Source organism: Leopardus geoffroyi, chromosome B1 (genome assembly GCF_018350155.1).
Source record: "Leopardus geoffroyi isolate Oge1 chromosome B1, O.geoffroyi_Oge1_pat1.0, whole genome shotgun sequence".
In the NCBI taxonomy this organism is placed as follows: domain Eukaryota; kingdom Metazoa; phylum Chordata; class Mammalia; order Carnivora; family Felidae; genus Leopardus; species Leopardus geoffroyi.
In genome coordinates this window covers 50265019-50284085 of record NC_059327.1, presented here as the reverse complement: position 1 = coordinate 50284085, position 19067 = coordinate 50265019, and the positions used below count along the sequence as shown (strand labels likewise).

At 37.4% G+C, this 19067-nt stretch overlaps 1 protein-coding gene across 2 annotated transcripts in view; it reads left to right on the top strand.

Annotated features, from left to right (window-relative positions):
- KIF13B (kinesin family member 13B) overlaps window positions 1-19067 on the top strand; it is a 204667-nt gene that overhangs the window by 151701 nt on the left and 33899 nt on the right. For both annotated transcript variants that reach the window (XM_045461673.1, XM_045461664.1), the window contains exons 33-36: window positions 930-1082; window positions 1869-1946; window positions 3251-3304; window positions 14827-14938. In XM_045461673.1, the coding sequence (XP_045317629.1) occupies window positions 930-1082; window positions 1869-1946; window positions 3251-3304; window positions 14827-14938 (397 nt within the window). The remainder of the gene's footprint in view (window positions 1-929; window positions 1083-1868; window positions 1947-3250; window positions 3305-14826; window positions 14939-19067) is intronic.

Here is a 19067-nt window from a genome sequence, read left to right as displayed (position 1 = left end):
TTTCTTTTCTCCTTAGTGGTATATAAAATAATGTTTTTCTTTTCCTTAAAGTTGATGGCATCTAAAGATGTAGTGGCATATGGATATATATTTTGTGGGTTTTGACATTATTCTGACAAATTCGCAAGTAAATAAAGTATCAGATTTTCTCTGAATAGAGTAATTTGTTAGGAGCCAAGCTTGCTTGACATGATTAAATACATTAACAACGTCCCTCCCTGACTTGTGAACATCTTGTTTATCTGCACGGGCCGCCCATGTCAGAGGAGCAGGGATGGGCTCTTGGCAAGAGCACAGCAAGCGAGAATTTCCCAGGATACTTTTCTTCTTGGTGGGTGCAATGCTGCCTTTGGCCTGTCTCACTCCAGAGTTGAGGACTGAGACCAGTTTTAAAAGCTGCTACTTCTTGGACGTGTAGTCCGTGGTCTGCTGCTTAGGGAACGGGTGGAAAGCCAACCTTCCTTTGCATTCTTCTTCTCCATACCTGTGTCTGCCTCCTACTGGAGTTATTTGGACCCGACCCCTGTCCTGCTGTCACCCCAGCTTCTTGTTCCTCTCTCTTGCCCCTCATGATCTATTTCTGAAGTATTGTGGTGGTGGTATATTTCCAGCTATTTCCACCAAATCCTTTGTAACCAGTAACATTTCTGTTTGCAACAGAAACATAGCAGAGGACAATTTTATTGAGAATGTGCTATGTTTCAGTGGCACTGTGTTAACCTTTCAAGTTAACCTAACCACCAATTCATACCGTAATTTCTGTGGGGAAATGCATTTTGAGTTCTGAAAGCTGGCAGTAAAATGGAGTTTTGGAATATGTCCCATTTAGTTCAGTACTCTGTGTGTGTGTGTACTTGTATAGATGAAGAAGCTTTTATGTTTTCTTCTACCAAGTACTTAATTTTAATACACAACTTTCTGTTCTCCAGGATGCCCAGGGAGTAGAGGAACGAGAAACATTAGCAAGAATGGCAGCTAATGTTGAAAACACCGCTTCTGCTGACTCAGAGGCTTATATTGAAAAATACCTCAGAAGTGTGCTGGCTGTGGAGAACCTTCTCACTTTGGATCGTCTTCGCCAGGTTAGCCAACAGAGCTGGTAGCAGTGGTGCTGACCCAGCCTGATTCTCTTTGCCTCTCTACAATTCACAGGATTGTTACATCCAAACCTTTGAAGCATCTGTTTAAGTGGGGCATATTAATTTAGATTCAACTTATCAGTTAAGTCTTGGAGCATACAAAAGCTATACTGGGAAGTTACTTTTCCCAGTACACTAAATGGTGTCTAGTTGCCTTGAGTTAATGGGAGAAAATATTTAACTCTCTCTGGCTGAAGAATTATTTTAAAAACTCTTTGGTAATGGACAAGAATGTTGTGGCAGAAATACGTAGGTATGAGGCAGAATGGACCCTTCTTTGCTTAGCTGGATATGCCAGCCACAGCCTTAGAGTGGTTCTCTAGAAGGGATAATAGAGATGCCAGCAGTAAACCTAATCCTTAGTGGAAACTTAAACCTAATTTTACATAGCAATATCGAGACTTTTATTATTTCTAACCAAAGATCCTAATGAAAAATAAAAGTGAATGATCTAATTTTCATGATCTTTCTCCTGGAACTAACTTCTGGCCAGCTTCAAGGGGGCCATCAAGAGATAAAAGAGTGATCTAAGTAACCAACAGCTATATAATTAACTTTGAATATTCCACAGTGATTGGAATTGGGTCATTCCATCATGTGAAGTAACAGCCATTATTTAAAGAACGAGGAACGTGTGTGTAGAGATAGTAGCTCAAAGACTGCTTTACATGCCATTGCTTTGGAGGTCTGTTTCAGATACGTGTTTTTCCTGTGTACATTTTCTGACAGGAAGTTACAGTGAAGGAACAGTTGACAGGAAAGGGGAAACTGAGTAGGAGGAGTATTAGCTCTCCAAATGTGAACAGAGTGAGTACATGGACTCCCCATTTGGTGCTCTGCCTGGGCTCTCCTTCCCTTTTCTTCTTTGCTTGGATAACTCTTCTCCATCCTTGTAACTCTCATCTCGGGTATCATTTCCTTCTCTGAACTGATGTAGCGACTGTGCTACTGTGCTAGCCAGTGTGGTAAGGAAAGTATCCATTAAAGTATGTTTCTAATGTCTCTCCTTTATTTTTGTATGAGCAGTGCCTAGCACAGTGACTGGGTGTTCAGTGAGTGTGTGTTGAACTAAAGCAAAACTAGCCAAGTGCCTTGCGTAAGTCATTTGAATTTTCTGGGCCTAACTTCATTACTTTTAAATTGAGGAGAAGTCTGGACTCGATTTACAGACTCAGTTGCTGAAAGGCCATCCAGGGTAGCATACATGAGTAAAATAAGTTAGGTTTGTTTCATAACAGTGTCTTAAGTTTATTGTTGTTTTTGAAGCATAGATATAATTTATGTGCATATTAAGCATACAAATAATTCTTCACAAAGAAATATGATTGTGGCCCTGTGATTTATCTTTCCTTTCCTTACTTCTGACAAAGATGTGGGTATGAAAAATACTACCTTTGTCTGAATTTTGCACTAAGGAAAACCACAGTACAAACATTGTAAAGAGCAGCTGACCCTTAACCTTAGTGTTTGAGAGACCATAGTGACAGGTAGGGAGAGTATCAGATGGGAGGGCACATGGGGCCTCCGAGTGACCGAATGACATCACTAATGATCTCAGACTGAAAGATTGGGAACATTCTCAGACAGTAAGAAATATCATTTTATTTCAACTTAAAATCTTCTCATTTCTTTAGAAAATGACACATCAAAATGCAGAGATACTTGCAGAGGTTTGGCATTTAGAATCCTATGGTTTAAAATTAAATAGCTTGTGTCTATACATCTGCTACGAATATCCAGAGAAGGAAGTCATAAGATCAGGACATGGTAAGATAACCAGTAACCTGGTATCCTTTCAATAGAAGGGGAAACACAGATGAAGTACCCTTACTCAGGCCCAGCCGGTTGTTGCCTCAGTGTAAATGGGGTATCTGATCTTACACAAGCCTTCTGCCTTAAAGTTCCATTCAGTTAAAAAGAAAAAAAAAATTGTGCCTAATAACATCCCAAAGTTTACACTAGCCTGGTTTACAGCTTTGGTCTCCACAACGTCTCTGCTATCAGACTTTAACGTCCTGTTGATTTGGTTTTCAAATTCTTGTATTTCCAGGACTGTAAATTTATATACTTTCTCACATAAAGGACTAACACCCTCTGTATTTCTTCTTCAGTTGTCTGGCAGCCGACAAGACCTTATTCCATTCTACAGTCTAGGCAGCAACAAGGTAAGTGTTTATAACTTGTTTTCTGTCAGTCTTAGAACAGTTAGTTGCCCATTCAGCTTCCCCTGCTCAAATACCACACGCTAGTTTTACGTGTCAGAATTTCTCCTTCTCTTCTATACCGTGTGAAATTTATTTGAAAGTGTTTAGAGTTCATTTCTTTTTATTTGCCAGTTAAATTAAGGTTTACTATGCCTTATTACTCTACTCTTTAAGGGTTAAACCCCAATATTGTTACTTAGGTTCATGTTTCTACTTAAAATAATCTTCCTGTTTGTGTCAATAAAAGAACTTCGAATCAGATTTTTAATAGTAAAATGTCGATGGAATGATTACACATCTGTGAAGAATAAGAAGATTTTATCTGAGAGTTAATTTGCTAGAAGAAAGAAAAATAAGGGAATAGAACTTCTGTTAGCTGGAATTTATTCATTGTTAATGTAGTGTTCCCCAATTTAAGAGACTTTTAAGCATAGATAATTCTTTACCATTTACTTAAAGGGATCACACTTGAAATTGTTATAACTGGATGTCCTATATCACAGTATTTTTTGTGTCTGATGTTTTTTGAGGGACCTGGTTAGATATTGTGACATTCAACCAACTGTGGGCAACAAGCCCTGTATTGGTATCTTAACCCTTGAGGAGGTTAAAAGTGACTTATAAAAAGTGTCTTATAAAATAGCCTGATGCCAGGCATTTGTTTGAAAATAATCTGAGGGAGGGGCGCCTGGGTGGCGCAGTCGGTTAAGCGTCCGACTTCAGCCAGGTCACGATCTCGCGGTCCGTGAGTTCGAGCCCCGTGTCAGGCTCTGGGCTGATGGCTCAGAGCCTGGAGCCTGTTTCCGATTCTGTGTCTCCCTCTCTCTCTGCCCCTCCCCCGTTCATGCTCTGTCTCTCTCTGTCCCAAAAATAAAATAAAAAAAATGTTAAAAAAAAAAAAAAAAAGAATCTGAGGGAGAGGACAGGGGTATAGATTAAAAAAAGATGGACTATTTACTGATAATTGTTATAGCTGCATGGGATTCATTATACTATCCTTTCTACTTTTGTTATTCTACACTCTGTTTTTGTGCATTTGAAATTTTCCTCATGAAAACTTAAGAAAAAGAACAATTAACTTGATGAATAATTAGACTCATTCTTAAGATCTAGGTTACTAGAAGTTTACCTGAAATAATACATAAAAATGTGTGTATATACATATACATATATGTATATATGTATATGTATATATATATATATACACACACACTATTATTTCAGGCAAACTTCTAGTAACCTAGATCTGAAAAATGAGCTATATATATATATGTTTATAGGCATATAAGTTTCTCTCCAGCTTATTAATTTACTAATCACCTACCATGTATCTCAAAGTGTACTAAGTACTACTCCTTTACACTGATCCAGTGATGGGTTTGATTAGTTCTTTTTTTTTTCTTTCTTTTTTTTTTTTTTTTAACATTTATCTATTTTTGAGAGAGAGAGAGAGACAGAGCATGAGTCGGGGAGAGGCAGAGAGAGGGAGACACAGAATCCAAAGCAGCCTCCAGGCTCTGAGCTGTCAACGCAAATGTGAGATCATGACCTGAGCCGAAGTCAGACACCCCGTAATCAGTTGAGCTTAATCAGTTGAGCCACCCAGGCACCCCTGATTTGTTCTTGATCAACACAGCATAAGTTGTGATTACCAGAACAAAGCTGAGATTTTGGGAAATTGATTATGTCATTATTTTTTAATGTAAATAAATTAAATACTTTAAGGAAAATATAAAGAAAAAAAACATGACTTTTGCATTTTTTACGTTACTTCTAACCCAAATTCTCAATTATATTATAAATTCCTTGAAAGAAATGGCCAAAATTTTCTATCTACCCCGATTTCCTTATGTTTAAATAATATCATCACTCGAAAGAAAATTATTGTGCTTCATCTAAATCACAAATAAATGGAGTAAGGGAACATGGATGCTATACTAGAAGTATGATAGAAGTAGGAGACCAAAGGAGGGAGTGGACACTTTTATAGGCAGTATTCACAGATCAGGAGAGGCTGCAGAGAGGTGATAATCCCTGTAAGCTGAAGAATAATGAAGTCCACCCAAGGCAGGGAAGGAGTCAAAGCAGCAGTGTGAACAAAAACATGGAGGGATGAAAAAGCTTGCTAAGTTCATGACAGTGCATGCATTGTGACTGAAAGAAGGCGGGGGGGGGGGGTACTGGGGGGGTAGAACCCAGAGGAAAGGGGCCTGATTATAGAAGTTCTAACATTTTGTGCCAAGGAGTAATGGGGAGGCAGGTAGCTGCTGAAGGAGTAATGGCAGTAACATGGTTAAAGTTGAAGTGGAAAGTATTTTTTAACAGTCCACCTAAACCCCACTTGGGTTCCTGGCTGTGGCCTATAAAATTACATTAGAATAATGGATGTAGTACAAATACATACAGTTATCAATGTAAAAGTGTGAAAAAAATTTAATTGGAGGATGGAGGAGATCAGGGGAGTAGATTCAGCAGTGGGAGGGAGAGGAAGAGCGGTTCAGGTATATTAAAGAGAGAATGTCTAGAACTCTGAGGACCTGAAGAATGAGGTTGGGCAAGGGAGGAGACAAAGGTGACAGAATGGAGAGATGAACTGTAGGAGGGACAAGTTTGGGGCAGAAAATGATTTAGTTCAATTTTTGACATAAGGTGTCTGTGCCAGTTGAAGGGTCTGGAAGCCTGGGCAGAAGACAGATTAGAGAGCTGAGGGGCATAGCTGAACAACTGAGTGAGGACTTAGATCTAAATAAAGGCTGAGCTCAAGGGCTTGATAATACTCACGAGCATGTGCCCGAGGAGAAGCTGGCCTGGCTGATGGAGAAGGAGTCCCCAAAGAAGACCCCACAGAGAGTGGCTTGGAAACTGGGCAGAAAGGACTTTTTAAGTTTGAAGAAGGACTCCTTCCAGTTTCCTCAGGGACCGCAAGATGAGGACTGAAAAGACTGTTTCAGATGTGACAGTGAAGAGATTTTTGGAGCCTTTCCCATGGCAATTTCTGTGGAGGGTTGGGGAGAAGTTAGCAGGACCTATCATATTAAGTGAATAACTGTAACATTACACATTTTTGTTACTCTACTGAGGACCTTCCTTTTTTAGTCATCTTGACCTTTTGGGGTCCCTGAGTAACTTAGTGAAAATGAGGAAAGTCTGATTTTCACCCTCTCAGGTTTTACTGGTGTCATGGTGCCATCACAGCAACAAGGATTTGGATCCCTCCACTCTATTTCAGTGTATATTAGTAGTTGTCATACACTTCAAACAAGTTAAATGCCTCTTTTTTCCCATGGCAGCAGTTGACAATCTTCCTCAAAATTTGGCTTCAGTTGCTTCTCCCCAACCATAGCGTTCCCCACCCTCTGGAAGTATTGTCAGGGAAAACGGAAGGTGCCAGCTTGCCATTACTAACTTTGCTCCCAGTTCAGCTGTGAAGCTATTATTTTACCTCTTTTTGGACTCTTGGCATCCCTGGGCCCTGAGGTTAGTAGGTGTAGCTGGGCTTTAGTCACCATCTCATTGCTGTGGGCATCCTGGGACTTCTCGCTAGGTTGAATGAAATGTCCATACATCATAATTAGAGACCTTTTGCTTTTCACTAGGAGAAAGGGAGGAGAAAACTGTTTCTAAGACTGATTTTTATGGGATGGACCTGTTGAATGGGTAAGGATATTCAGCTGATAGAGGCTTATATCCGTGATGCTAGAAAACTAAGTGAAAAGAATATAAAGCAAAGAGGATTTGATTCTAGGCTCACTTCAGAAGGGAGTACAGAGTAGCTGCCCCATTTTCAGAGGAGAGGTTCCTCAGTAGTTGTATCATCTAAAGCAGAGCTTCTTAAAAGATTTTAGGAAAAATAAATATTCTTAAAGTTATATTTTCTTGCTAGCGAGAAAACAAAAACAAAAACAAAACCCTTTCCCTGCTAATAGCAGCAAGGAACAGAGGCTCTCCCTCTGGCCTTTAAAGGAAACAATGGAAAACATTTTCAAATGCAGCATTGGCCTTGTATTCAAAATCTGTTTTTAACACTACCCATAATAGAATTCCTCAAGATTGGGTGGTGCTTTAACTAATTGACATACAAAATACCAGAATCCCTTTACACAGTAGCAGTGCTTACCTACATGTGAAGTGAGATATGGACAAGAGTGTCCACAAAACTTTGTTTATAATGGCAGCAGATTGGATGCAAATGTCCATTGGTTTGGTCTGGTTAAATACACTTTATCTGGGCACATGCTGCACATGTGCATGCGCGTGTGAAACACACTCACACACACATAAATAAATGGGATACTATGCAGCTGCAAGAATGATTAGGAGCCCTTCCAGGTACTAATATAGAAAAATAACCAGGATATACCTAATGATTAAAAATGAAGTACAAACTGCTGGTGAGAATGCAAACTGGTGCAGCCACTCTGGGGAACAGTATGGAGGTTCCTCAAAAAACTAAAAAGAAAGCTACCTTATGATCCAGCAATTGCACTATTAGGTATTTATCCAAAGGATACAAAAATACGGATTTGAGAGGATACATGCACCCCAGGTTTAATAGCATTATCAACAGTAGCCAACTGAGAGGGACCTGGGGGGCTCAGTCAGTTAAACATCTGACTCTTGACTTCAGCTCAGGTCATGATCTCATGGTTTGTGAATTGCAGAGCTTGCTTGGGATTCTCTCTCTCTCCCTCTCTTACTGACCCTCCCCGACTCTCTCGCACTCACACGTGTACATATTTTCTCTCTCAAAATAAATAAAAGAAAAAACTTAAAAAAAACACACACACAATAGCCAGACCACGGAGAGAGCCCTAATGTCCATCAACTGATGAATGGATAAAGAAGATGTGGTGTATATACAATGGAATATTACTCAGCCATCAAAAAGGATGAAATCTTGCCAATTACAATAATGTGTATGGAGCTAGAGTGTATTATGCTGAGTGAAATAAGTCAGAGAAAGACAAATGCAATATGATTTCACTCATGTGAAATTTAAGAAACAAAACATATAAACATATGGGAAGGGAGGGAAGAGAGAAGGAAACAAACCATAAGAGGCGCACAATGATAGAAAACAAACAGAGCGGATAGAGGGAGGTGGGTGAGAGATGTCTAGATGGGTGATGGATATTAAGGAGGGCACTTGTGATGAACACTGGGTGTTGTATGTAAGTGATGAATCACTGAATTCTCCTCCTGAAACCAATATTACACTGTATGTTCACGAAAATTAAAATAAAATTAAAATTAAAAAATTAAGTGCAGAATAGTTTGCTGCCAATTGTATTACAAAAGGGACAGGAGAGAAGCGTGTGTGACTGTGTATAGATTTGCTTGCATATGCCTACGAAACCCTACAAGGATATATAAGAAGCTAATACCATTATTTACCTGCCTGGAGAGAGGGTGGAAGTGTGTGGGGAAGAGCAGATAGGGGTAAAGGTAGGAGGTTTGTCATGATGCCTTTTTCTATTGTTTGATTTTTGGATCATGTGAACATATTAGCTATTTAAAAAATAAATTAGAATTAAAAAGCATATATAACATATATAAAACATGTATGTATGAAAATATCAATAGGAGCAGAGAAAAACATTTGTCAAAATTCAACACCCTTTAAAAAACAGAAGTGAAGAATTTTACTTCCTACTCTTTTAAGTAGGAAGAGTTCTCTTGTGTATAGTGTTTGAGGAGGTCTCCAATTGCTTTATTTATAACAATTTATACACAAAATCCTAAAAGAAACTGTTTTGAAAAATCTCAGACTCATTTTTTTTTTCTTTTCTTTTCTTTGGGGAACTTCCTGCATTCTTCAGTTTTCAGAGATCCAGGGAGAGGTAATTAATTCATTAGGTTTTCCTAATGAGTGGGATATAAATACTATCCTACTACCTAAAACTTGTATCATGCTTGTTTTTACCTTGAGAATAAGAATGAATTTTTAGGGGTACCTGGGTGGCTCTGTCAGTTAGGCATCCGACTTTGGCTCAAGTCATGATCTCACAGTTCCTGAGTTTGAACCCCACGTCGGGCTCTTTGCTGACAACACGGAGCCTGCTTCAGATTCTGTGTCTCCTTCTCTGTGCCCTTCCCTGCTCATGCTCACCCATTCTCAAAAATAAATAAACATATTTAAAAATTATAAAAAATGAATTTTTAAATGTAGCTTTTGTAAGATGACTAAATTTGACACTGTAATCATTTTTTTTTGGCTCTTTATTGTAAAAATAACTTTGGTAGTCAGTATGTAGGATTCCTTTCAAATGTTTCTTATTCTAAGACTGTGAAAGTATCTGTGAAAAGAGCCCAGGAATTAAGACATCTTACTGAATTTAGAAGGCTCTGGAATGTGAGAAGTTGGAATAATTCATATTAAGCAAATAATATAAATAAATATTTGAGAACTTGTAAGATGTCCTTTTCTCGAGCATGGGACAGGGAAAGAGGAGTAAAAAAAAAAAAAAAATGGCAGAAGTGCTTGGGGCATTTCTTTGACACCACAGAACTTTCCTTAGCAGGACCATCTTGGTTTCTTTGCAATGAAAGTATTTAATGCACAAGAGAGTTGAGTCAGAAACATAATTTTAATCTGAAGTTGATGATGCTTGCTTAAGATACTAGAAAATGAGTTTTGAAATACTTGAATATTAGTTACATTTACCTTGCAAACTTGTGTGGGCCTATTTCTGGGGTCTGTGTCCCATTCATTTCTGTGTCTAGCCCTCTGATCTTGATTATGAAATCAGAATTATAGACCACAGACTTTGATGTGCTGTCTTTCCCTGTGTAATATGGGAGCATTCAGGTTAGATGAAATGATGTTCAGAAGCGGGGAGAGGCCACAGAAGAGGTTCACATCTCCCTTTTCCTCCTAATTTTCAGTTGATATGGCAAAGATTAGTCATTTCAGACAAAGTGACACTAAACGGTGTGGGAGGGAGGCAAGGGCAGAGAGTTCGTAGGATTAGGGCTCTTGGGGAGGTGAGAGGAGATGGTGAGCTACTTTTAAAACAGTCTCTAGTTTGGCCTATGATACTTGCAATTCGCCATATTTTACATGCCCTTATTATCGATGCTCACTCCATGTTAGAATTGGAATTGCTGTACTGAGCTCCAACAAGATTGAATTGATGGACTAATTAATCTTAAAAAGATAAATGGAATTTGATGAACCACTCCCAACTTTTAAGTTCACCTTAGGGCCTAAAAGCAATCATTCATTTTTTTTTTCTCAAGTTTTTATTTAAATTCCAGTTAGTTAACATACAGTGTAATACTAATTTCAGGTGTAGAATTTAGTAATTCATCACTTACATAAAACACCCAGTGCTCATCAGAAGTGCCCTGTTTAATACCCATCACCCATTCAGCCCATCTCCCACCCATCTCCCCTCCAGTAAACGAACAATAACAAAAAAAAAGACCCTTGAAGACCAGACCCTTAAATACAGAGAACAAACTGGCTGTTGCCAGAAGGAAGGTGGTTGTGAGGATGGGTAAAATAGATAAAGGGGATTAAGAGTACACTTATCTTGATGAGCACTGAGAAATAGAAAAAATCTATCTATCTATCTATCTATCTATCTATCTATCTATAGATATAAAATTGCAGTGATGTTGCTATTTACTGCTATTTACTGTTACTGTCATTATTGTAAGCCAGTTTTTTAATAGATATAATGAAAACTTAGCAAGCTTTTTATGACCAGTCTACCAAGATGGACTTCGCTTGCAGAATTAATTTCAGCAGATTGTTTGTTTTTCCATCTAAAATTGGCTGTGCACTGAGACCTTTTGTGATGCAAGGAACACTGTCAACTTAAAAATATTGATATTTCTAAAGCCATTTTAGATGGAATTATACTTTTTATAATTTTTATATTTTTTTAAGTTAGTAAGATATTGTGTTTATTGTCCTCTGATTGGAGTTTTTGATGCAGTAGCCAAATGCCTAAATGAATATTCAGTTAACAAAACTGATTTTTGTGTGTTTTGGCTGCCTCACCTTCCTGAAAACTGCAGTGATTTAGTGTGGCACAGGTAAAGGCTGATGCCAAATATGAGTCATTTCTTCTTTGGTTGCATTGGAAGCCACCTTTGGACCTGTAATGTCACTGGCACTTCTCATTCTTTACCTCTTTATCTCTTTCCTGATTAAAAACAGACCTCTTGGTGCGCCTGGGTGGCGCAGTCGGTTAAGCGTCCGACTTCAGCCAGGTCACGATCTCGCGGTCCGTGAGTTCGAGCCCCGCGTCGGGCTCTGGGCTGATGGCTCAGAGCCTGGAGCCTGTTTCCGATTCTGTGTCTCCCTCCCTCTCTGCCCCTCCCCCGTTCATGCTCTGTCTCTCTCTGTCCCAAAAATAAATAAACGTTGAAAAAAAAAATTAAAAAAAAAAAAAAAAAAAAAACAAAAACAAAAACAGACCTCTTTCTGAAAAACCTAAAGAATTTGTGTCTGGAAAGAGCAGTAATGGAAATTTTAGGTGTACCAGGAGGACCTAAGCATGTTCTCAAATCAGCTGAGAGCCTCTGTGTTTTCCCTGATTGATTTTGTCTTTAAGCATGATGGTAGCCACACATAACTGCTGTCTCAAATAGAGTTTTATTTCTTTGAATTCAGCCTGTTAGCACAAATAATCCCTAATAAGTATGAAGCTAGTTTAAAGATCTTAAACAAAGCTGGAGTTTTCTCCCTTGTATATCCTCATCTTGGCTGATTTCTGAAATTTGATAGACATGTAGAATGTTAGAAACAAATCACAGATTTATCTTTTTTTTTTTTTTTTTTAATTTTAACGTTTATTTATTTTTGAGACAGAGAGAGACAGAGCATGAACAGGGGAGGGGCCGAGAGAGAGGGAGACACAGAATCTGAAACAGGCTCCAGGCTCTGAGCTGTCAGCACAGAGCCCGACGCGGGGCTCAAACTCACGGACCGTGAGATCATGACCTGAGCCGAAGTCGGATGCTTAACCGACCGAGCCACCCAGGCACCCCAGATTTACCTTTTTAGATTCCAGGTATGTATGTATATATATGTATACATACATACATACATGCTTTCTTCATTTTGAGAGCTGAGCTCCTAAGAGATCAGAATGATCTAGTGTTTGGCCAAGTCCTGTTTATTCACTGTCCTGAGTTCATCTCCCTCTGAAGTATCTGTAACTGGGATGCTACCTCCCCCCCTCCCCCAACATTTTAGTAAAGGGAGAATAACTGTGGAACAGCCAGGGATGTAAAATTTATTGGAAAGACAGTAATTGCCTTGTCCCTGGGGGGCAGTGTGTGTAGTTACACACTGAACCACAGGTTTCATTTCTGGCAAGAGAATGGACATGCATTATAGGAGGAAAAGAATAAGTGAATGATTTCAGTAAAATGTTTCCCCAGAGATCTGTGGGTGTCAGAAAGAGGAGGGAGGAGTGTTGTACCCAGTTTATCATCGAAATTTGTTGTTCCCTCTAAAGCAGCGTCTGTTCTACCCCAGATCTCTGTGTCCCTGCCTTTGATTGGTGAGACCTGGGAATAGTTAGCATGTGGAATTCCTCAAGGTTAAGATGACGGTTAAGATAGATGGATGAAGCGAAATGTATTTCCATTTTTCATTATCCGACAGGGCTAGTGGTATGGCTAAGGCCGTATGTATATACTGTGTGCGTCCTTTCAAATGTTCTCACTTGAGATATTTGAATATATGATGCAGTAAAAGTTATTGCTTCCATTCCGATTTGTTAGTAACATTATGTGTGGGGGTGCCAGCTGGGAAATATTACCTGGGAAGCTAGCGGAGCCCCGAGTGTGCCTTGGGGGAAGAGAGGACACCAACATTATTTGTCATTGGACCATTATACACCAAATGGCTGAGGTGCTGACTCCAAATCAGCTACTTAGTTTTCCTAAGGGACAGAGTGCCACTATGTCAGCTGCCAAACAAGAAAGAGAAATCTGAAACACAAAAATACATTTATTCTCAAATTAAGTAAGTTGTCTTCAAAACAACCTTGCATGAGCTTAACACTGTAAACAAAGAATGAGGCTTTTCTTCCTCTGAGAAGCTCCAAAGAATATTGACCTTAGTGTTCAGCTACCTGATTGTGATGTCCCAGAATACACAAAGCTGCAGCTTCCCAGACAGACAATTAAATTTAAATGCAAAAGACATTAACGAAACATTAAAGTATGTAAATGAGTGTGTGATTCATAGTAACACAAATGCTCCTACAGTGAAGTATTTCAGAGTTCATGGTTTCCCTAATCATCTTTTCATGTCTGTTTTGTTTCCTGGCTTCCTAATGCTAAAACATCATACCATTTTTTTAAAACTATCAAGGGCTGAGAGAGTTCCTAGGGAAAAGTGGCATTCTCAGAGGTAAACAGGATCCAGATCACTTAGGGCTTATTGATTTTATGATCAGTACTTAGGTTGCTGCTAAAAGTGGATAGGTTTCCAATACGTATCTGAAACCTTAGAGGTCTTTCCACCTCCATCCATCTTTGGGAGCAGTGAAGAACTCACTCTGCAGGTGATTACTAAGGAGAACTCAAAAGTCATTAGCATCACTCATCTGTGGGATACCAGCTTAAACTAAAGTAAAATACTCTTATTTAACTTGGATACAAAAGAAGTCAGAGTGATTATCAAAGGATCAAAAGGAAACTTAAAGCTTTTATAAGATTTGCATCTCATCCCCATTACTGGATGTTGTACTTCTAGCATTTGGTTGGGGTTTATTTCTTTATGAGATGGGACTGAAGTTAAAAGTGCTGTGATGATATCACCATTAATCCATCACCCAACTGGTGGTGTTCTTGTATTATGCAGTGAAATCTTTTTAATGGGGATTTACAAGATAAGTTCAGGGTACAATAAAATTTGTTAATCCAGAGACTTCCATTATTGGGAACTGGTGATTACTTGATTAGTGCTCAACTGGAACTTTAATGCGTGTTGAAAATAAGAGCTTTGGTAATATACTGTTCTAGAATTTTTACTTTCATGAACGGTATGTGAATGGATGGGAAGATACACCCTGGAGAAGGGAGAAGACACAGCCTACACCATTAGAGTTTTTCCTCAGTCTCAGCTGAGAATCTGAAGTGAAAGGATCTTGAGGCAGATGAGCAGAAAGAAACAGCCTCTCTGAGGCAGAACGTAAGGGAGGTTTTCAAAAGGAATGTCTTCATGTATCTGTATTTCCTGGGAAGCAGCATGATTTACAGACAGAAGGTTAGGACAGAGCTGAGGAGACTGAATTGTGAACTGGAGAGGAGATCCAAATTTGAGGTATTGTTAGTATTTGGGAAATTTGCACTATAAAGATGAAAGTACAAGAGGAAAGGTACATAAACAATCAAATCGGTCATGTCTTTAAAGGGAATAAAGCTTTAGAAATGATAACAGGTTTTTCTTAAATATCTTCAGGTTTTTCTGTCAACTATTTGACTTGAATAAAAATTGTTGTTTTTGTTTTTAACAGGGCCGGTGGGAAAGTCAACAGGATGTATCCCAAACTGCAGTTTCCAGAGGGATAGCTCCTGTTGCCCCATCTCTCCCAGACCGTCCCCATAATAACCATTCTCCCGACCCAGGTAGGTTACATTTTCATTTGTCAACCACTGTCATGGAATTTGAGCATCTTTCAGAAGTAGTTTAAAACAGGATTTCCTGGGGCACCTGGGTGGCTCAGTTGGTTAAGCGTCCAACTCTTGGTTTTGGTTTAGGTCATGATCTCACAGTACGTGAGATCCAGCCCTGCATCAGGCTCTGTGCTGACAGCATGGAGCCTGCTTGAGATTCTCTCTCACCTTCTCTCTCTCTGCCCCTCCTCTGCTCCCATTCTCTGTCTCTCTCAAAATACATACATACATACAACATACATAAACAAACAGACAAATTTTAAAACAGAATTTCCTACCCTGTAACTACTATCCTACTAGTGAATGCTCATCTGATTTTTTCCCTTTTTTGGTTTATAACATGTTGTTACATTGATTTTTGAATGTTGAATTTATCCTGCATGACTGTGCTAAATACCACTTGATGTGTTATCATTTATATCTTCTTTATTCTACTTGCTAACTTTCTGTAAAGGATTTTTGTGTTTATGTTCTATAATGAATACTTCTCTTTTCTCATAATAATGCCTTAGTTAGGTTTTGATATGAATATGTTGGCCTCATAAAATGACTTGGAAATATTTCCTTACCATCTTTTTTTCTGAAAGATTTTATATAAGCTTGGTATTACTTCTTCCTTAAATGTTTGACAGGATTCACCAGTGACACTATCTGGGCCTGGAATTTTCTCTTTGGGAAACTTTTAAATTATGACTTCATTTTCTTTAATAAAGTGCTATTTAACTTTTTGTATTTGTGAGTCAGTTTTCATAAGTTATGTTTTTCAGGTAATTTTCTGTTTCATCTAAATTATTACTCTTATTTCAGTAAATGTTATGGTGTTCCTTTATTGCCCTTTTAATGTTTATAGGATCTATTGTGATATTCCTTCTTTTTATTTATTTATTTAAAAAAATTTTTTTAATGTTTATTTATTTATTTTGAGAGAGAGAGAGAGTGAGAGAATCCCAGGCAGATTCCACGTTGTCAACACAGAGCAGGATGTGGGGCTCAATCTCACAAGCTGTGAGATCATGACCTGAGCTGAAATCAAGAACCAGATGCTTAACCAACTGAGCCATCTAGGCACCCCTCCTTTTTATTTTTGATAATTTTTGTTTTCTTTCTGTTTTTCTTGAGTACATTTGAGGCATGTCTTATTTTTCTCAGTCTTCTCTCAGAACGAAAGTTGGTCTTACTTTCTTCATTGTTTCTTTGTTTCATTGATTTTGTTTTTATTTTTTATTGTTTCATTGATTTCTATTTCTTTCTGCATTTCACAAATTTTGGAATATGGTGCTTTCATTTTCATCCTATTCAAAATATTTTCTAATTTCCCTCTGATTTATTCTTTGACTCGTAAGTTATTGGGTAGCATGTTAATTCATTTTCATGTGTCTGGTGAGAATCTTTTTATTAATGGATTGCTTATTTGATTTCCTTATGATCAGAGAGACTTTTTAATATTTCAGTCTTTTGGAATGTTTTTGAGACTATGTTCTACCTTGGTAAACATTCCATGTATGCTTGGAAAGAAGGTCTGTTCTGTTTGGGGGCATAGCATTCTGTATATATCAGGTCAGTGTGGTTGATAAGCTTATTCAGTCAGATCGGTTCTTCAAATAGTCTGTCCTTCTACTGATTTTTTTTCTATTTGTCCTATCCATCACTGAGAGAGGGCATTAAATCTCCAAATATGATTATGAAAAATTACCTACTTTTTCATTTATTTTATCTGTTTTAACATCATTCTTGTAGGAACTTTGTTGTTAGGTATATACATTATTTTTTCCCAGTGAAGTGATATTTCTATCATTATTAAATGTCCCTTTATATCTTTGGAATTCTCTTACTTTGAAATCTGTCTCACTTGATATTAACGTAGCCTCATCAACTTTCTTTTGCTTATTGTTTGAATGGTGTCTCCTTTTCTCAGTCTTTAAAATTTTAGCTATATTCGCTCTTTAAATGAACAAATATTTGCTATCTTGTCAGCATATAGTTAGCTCTAACTTATTTTCTAATCTAGCTTGACAAGTTTTGCCTTTTTCTTGGCATATTTAATTCTTCTACATCTAATATTATTATTATTATGTCTGCTACATTGCTGTTGGTTTCTCTTTGGCCTTTTGTATTTTATTTTATTTTTCTGCTGTAACTTCTTTTCTGCCTTCTTTTGGGATAATTGGAAAAATATTTTTTAGTATTTAATTTTATTTCCATTTCGGGCTGTTTGGTATTTCTGTATTTATTTATTAAAGTCTTTGCTCAAGGATTCTAGTATAGATTCTTAACTTATCATAGTCTACTTAGAATTAATAATACATCACTTCCCACTGCACAAATATAAGAACCTTGTAAGTGTATAATTCCATTTGCCTGTTCCTGGACCCCTCTTATTTTGTATTATTGTTGTTATATCTTTTATAGACATTATGAACCCATTTTACGATGTTACTCTTTCTGCTTTAAAACAGCCAAATTAAAAGACTATAGAAAATCTTTTATATTTTTCTTCATATTTATTATTTCTGGCACTATCCAGTCCTTCGTGAAGTCTTATATTTATCCAATATCATTTCTCTATAGTCCAAAGAATATCCTATAGTATTTCTTATTGTGAAGTTCTCTTGGAGAGAAAAGAATGCTGTCTCCCCTTTTTGAGATTATCTTCACTTCACTTTATTTGAAGAATTTTTTCACTAGCTAGAGAATTCTGGGTAGATAGCTTCTTTTCAAACATCTTACATTGTCTTTTAGATTCCTTTTCTGCTGAGAATCAGCCATCATTTCTGTCTCTTTTTCCTATATGTAATATGTCTGTGTTTATTCTCTTGTTTGCTTTCATAGTTCTCTCAATTTTTGTTTTCAGCACTTGGACTAAGGTATACTTAGGTATGGTTTTCTTAGTACTTATCTTACTTGTGTTTCATTGATATTCTTGGATCTGTAAGTTGTGGTTTTCAACAAATTTGGGAAATGTTCAGCTATTATTACATTTTACCCCCAACAATTTTTCTCTACTCTTTCTGAGATTCAAATTACACGTATTAGATTGTTTAATATTACCCTACAGGTCACAGGAGCTCAATTTTTTTTTAATTTTTATTTTTCATCCTTTTGTCTTATTCTTATATCTTCTGGTTGCATAATTTCTCCTTCCATTTCCAACCTTCTGTTAAGTACATCCAGAGAATATTTTATTTCATTATTATTCTTTTCAGTTCTAGAATTTCACTTGTTTCTTTATTTAAAGTTTTAATTTCTCTGTGGATATTTTATACCTATACATTTGTTAAGATCAGATTCTTCTTTACTTCCTTGGGCCTGTGTCTAAAACTACTTGAACATATTTATCTGCTAAATCCAGCATCTGGGCCGTCTCATGGTCTATTTACATTGACTGCTTTTTTCTTGACTATGGGTCATATTTAATGAGTTTTGACAAATGCATTTACCTGTGTAACCTACCCACCAGTCAAGTTTACAAGATGTACAGGACTCCAGCTACTTTCCACAATCAGCCAGTGTTCTGATTTCTATTCCTTCAGATTAGTTTTGCCTGTTCTACAATGTCATACAAATGGAATCATGCAGTATATGCTCTTTTTGTGTTATGCTTCTTTTATTCAACATTTCTGTTCATGTTATCCACACGGTTGCATCCTTCAGTAATTTATTTTTTGTTGTTGAGAAACATTCACTATCACAGTTGAATTTGTCACAATTTTTAATTAGTTCTTCTATTTATGGACATGTGGCTTATTTCCAGTTTTTGGTTACTGTGAATAAAGTTTGTTCTTGTATAAGTGTTTTTGTGAACACTTCTCTTGAGTTAATACTTAGGAGTGAAATACCTTGTTTTAAAGTTCTGTAAATTTGTTGTTGTTGTTTTAAAGCTTGTAATCCATGCTTACTTGATTTACATTATTTTCCACTTTGCTTTGCTCATCATTGCTTCTTGCATCCCACTCTGTCTTTCTGAGTTTAGTTTCTTTTTTGTGAATTACATCTATCATCAGTGCATTTAGCAGTCATCAGTTAGTGACAAACCCTTTAGAAATTTTTATTTTGGGGCTCCTGGGTGGCTCCGTCGGTTAAG